The following is a 1,184-nucleotide window of genomic DNA, read 5'->3' as shown; positions in this document are numbered from 1 at the left end:
ACAAAAGCAGTGTGTAGAAACTCTGTCAAAGCTGGGGAGGGGCAAAAACCTAATCTCTTTTCATTTCCATTTTAGCAGTTATCTTTAAAAAGCCTTCTTCACTTCACTGGTTTTCTATGCTTAGATTTTTGGGTTTTGTGCATTTTGTTTAGAATTTTCTATTTTAATTTCACTATGTATGTTTTTTCATCTGGATTAAAAAAGAGATTAAACATACGACAGTACCCAGTTATTTTATGTTGCCTGATGTGCCCAGGTGAAAAAATATATCGTCTGGAATATCTGCAAGTATAAACTAAGAAACAAAACATTCACAACCATCCTCTTACCCTCCTTGCCTACCAGCACCTTAAAACTCAAGCCAGTTCACCAAGGGGATCATACAGTATTTGCTCTTACAGCTAGGGTTCAGGTAGCTGTGGTTCATAGCTCTTCGTTAATAACGTGTGTGCTAATTTATAGCCCTAACTTAACTAGCTTTATTCTTGAGGTGGCATTAATGAATCACATTTGTTTCCTTTTTTTTTTAATCAAATAAGCCAATTTTATAAAAAGGTTGAGAATGGATTAGAATTATTTTTGTTACAGTGTCTCATTCCTGAGTGCCGTGGGCGAACCTTCACAGCTGACAGAAGCTCTCCTTTAACCACTACGGTGGACTGGCAGTCCGTCAAGTAAGTGTGTCTTCCCTTCTGTACAGAAATGGTAGTCAAACAGTGACAGGTTGGCTCACTCCCTGTTACACTGTAACTTTAATAATCTTACTTTGTTACAGCAAGCATTCTTCAAAATTTGTATTACTAAGCAATCGTCTCATCTGAGCACTAGTGGACTTTGTATGTTAAACCTAGCCAATATAATAACTGCTTGGAAATTCCTCCTACCATGACTGAGTTGTTTGAGAAATGTTCAGTTTGTGTTCTTTGCAGCTTTTCCTGATCACTTCTGATTGTATCTGTTATTTAATTATGCCCTTTAATGAGCTGTATGTCAGCTAGAAAAGCCCTAGTAAATTACATTGGTCAGCTCTGAAAGTTGACCAAATGAACAGAAAATAAATCTGAGGGTTAAACCCCCTAGTTTGAAGTGGTCGTGTCCCCCAAGCCCTGAGGTCTGCTTAGTGCTGTGCCTGCCCATTCATCTACTTTGTCTGTCTAACCAGCAAGTCGGTTCGCCTGAAATTT

General features: G+C 38.3%; 1 protein-coding gene across 1 annotated transcript in view; it reads left to right on the top strand.

Moving 5' to 3' along the window:
* The window catches only part of LOC104281499 (DNA helicase MCM8-like), a 3,722-nt gene extending 3,044 nt beyond the window's left edge, over nucleotides 1–678 (top strand). The window contains exon 5 of the mRNA XM_009879510.1: nucleotides 589–678. Within this exon, the coding sequence (XP_009877812.1) occupies nucleotides 589–678 (90 nt within the window). The remainder of the gene's footprint in view (nucleotides 1–588) is intronic.
* The last annotated feature ends 506 nt before the right edge of the window (nucleotides 679–1,184 follow it).

The sequence above is a fragment of the Apaloderma vittatum genome, unplaced genomic scaffold, assembly GCF_000703405.1.
Source record: "Apaloderma vittatum isolate BGI_N311 unplaced genomic scaffold, ASM70340v1 scaffold44510, whole genome shotgun sequence".
NCBI classification, from domain to species: Eukaryota; Metazoa; Chordata; class Aves; order Trogoniformes; family Trogonidae; genus Apaloderma; species Apaloderma vittatum.
The sequence above is the reverse complement of the archived record's forward strand: the minus strand, read 5'-3'. Positions and strand labels throughout refer to the sequence as shown.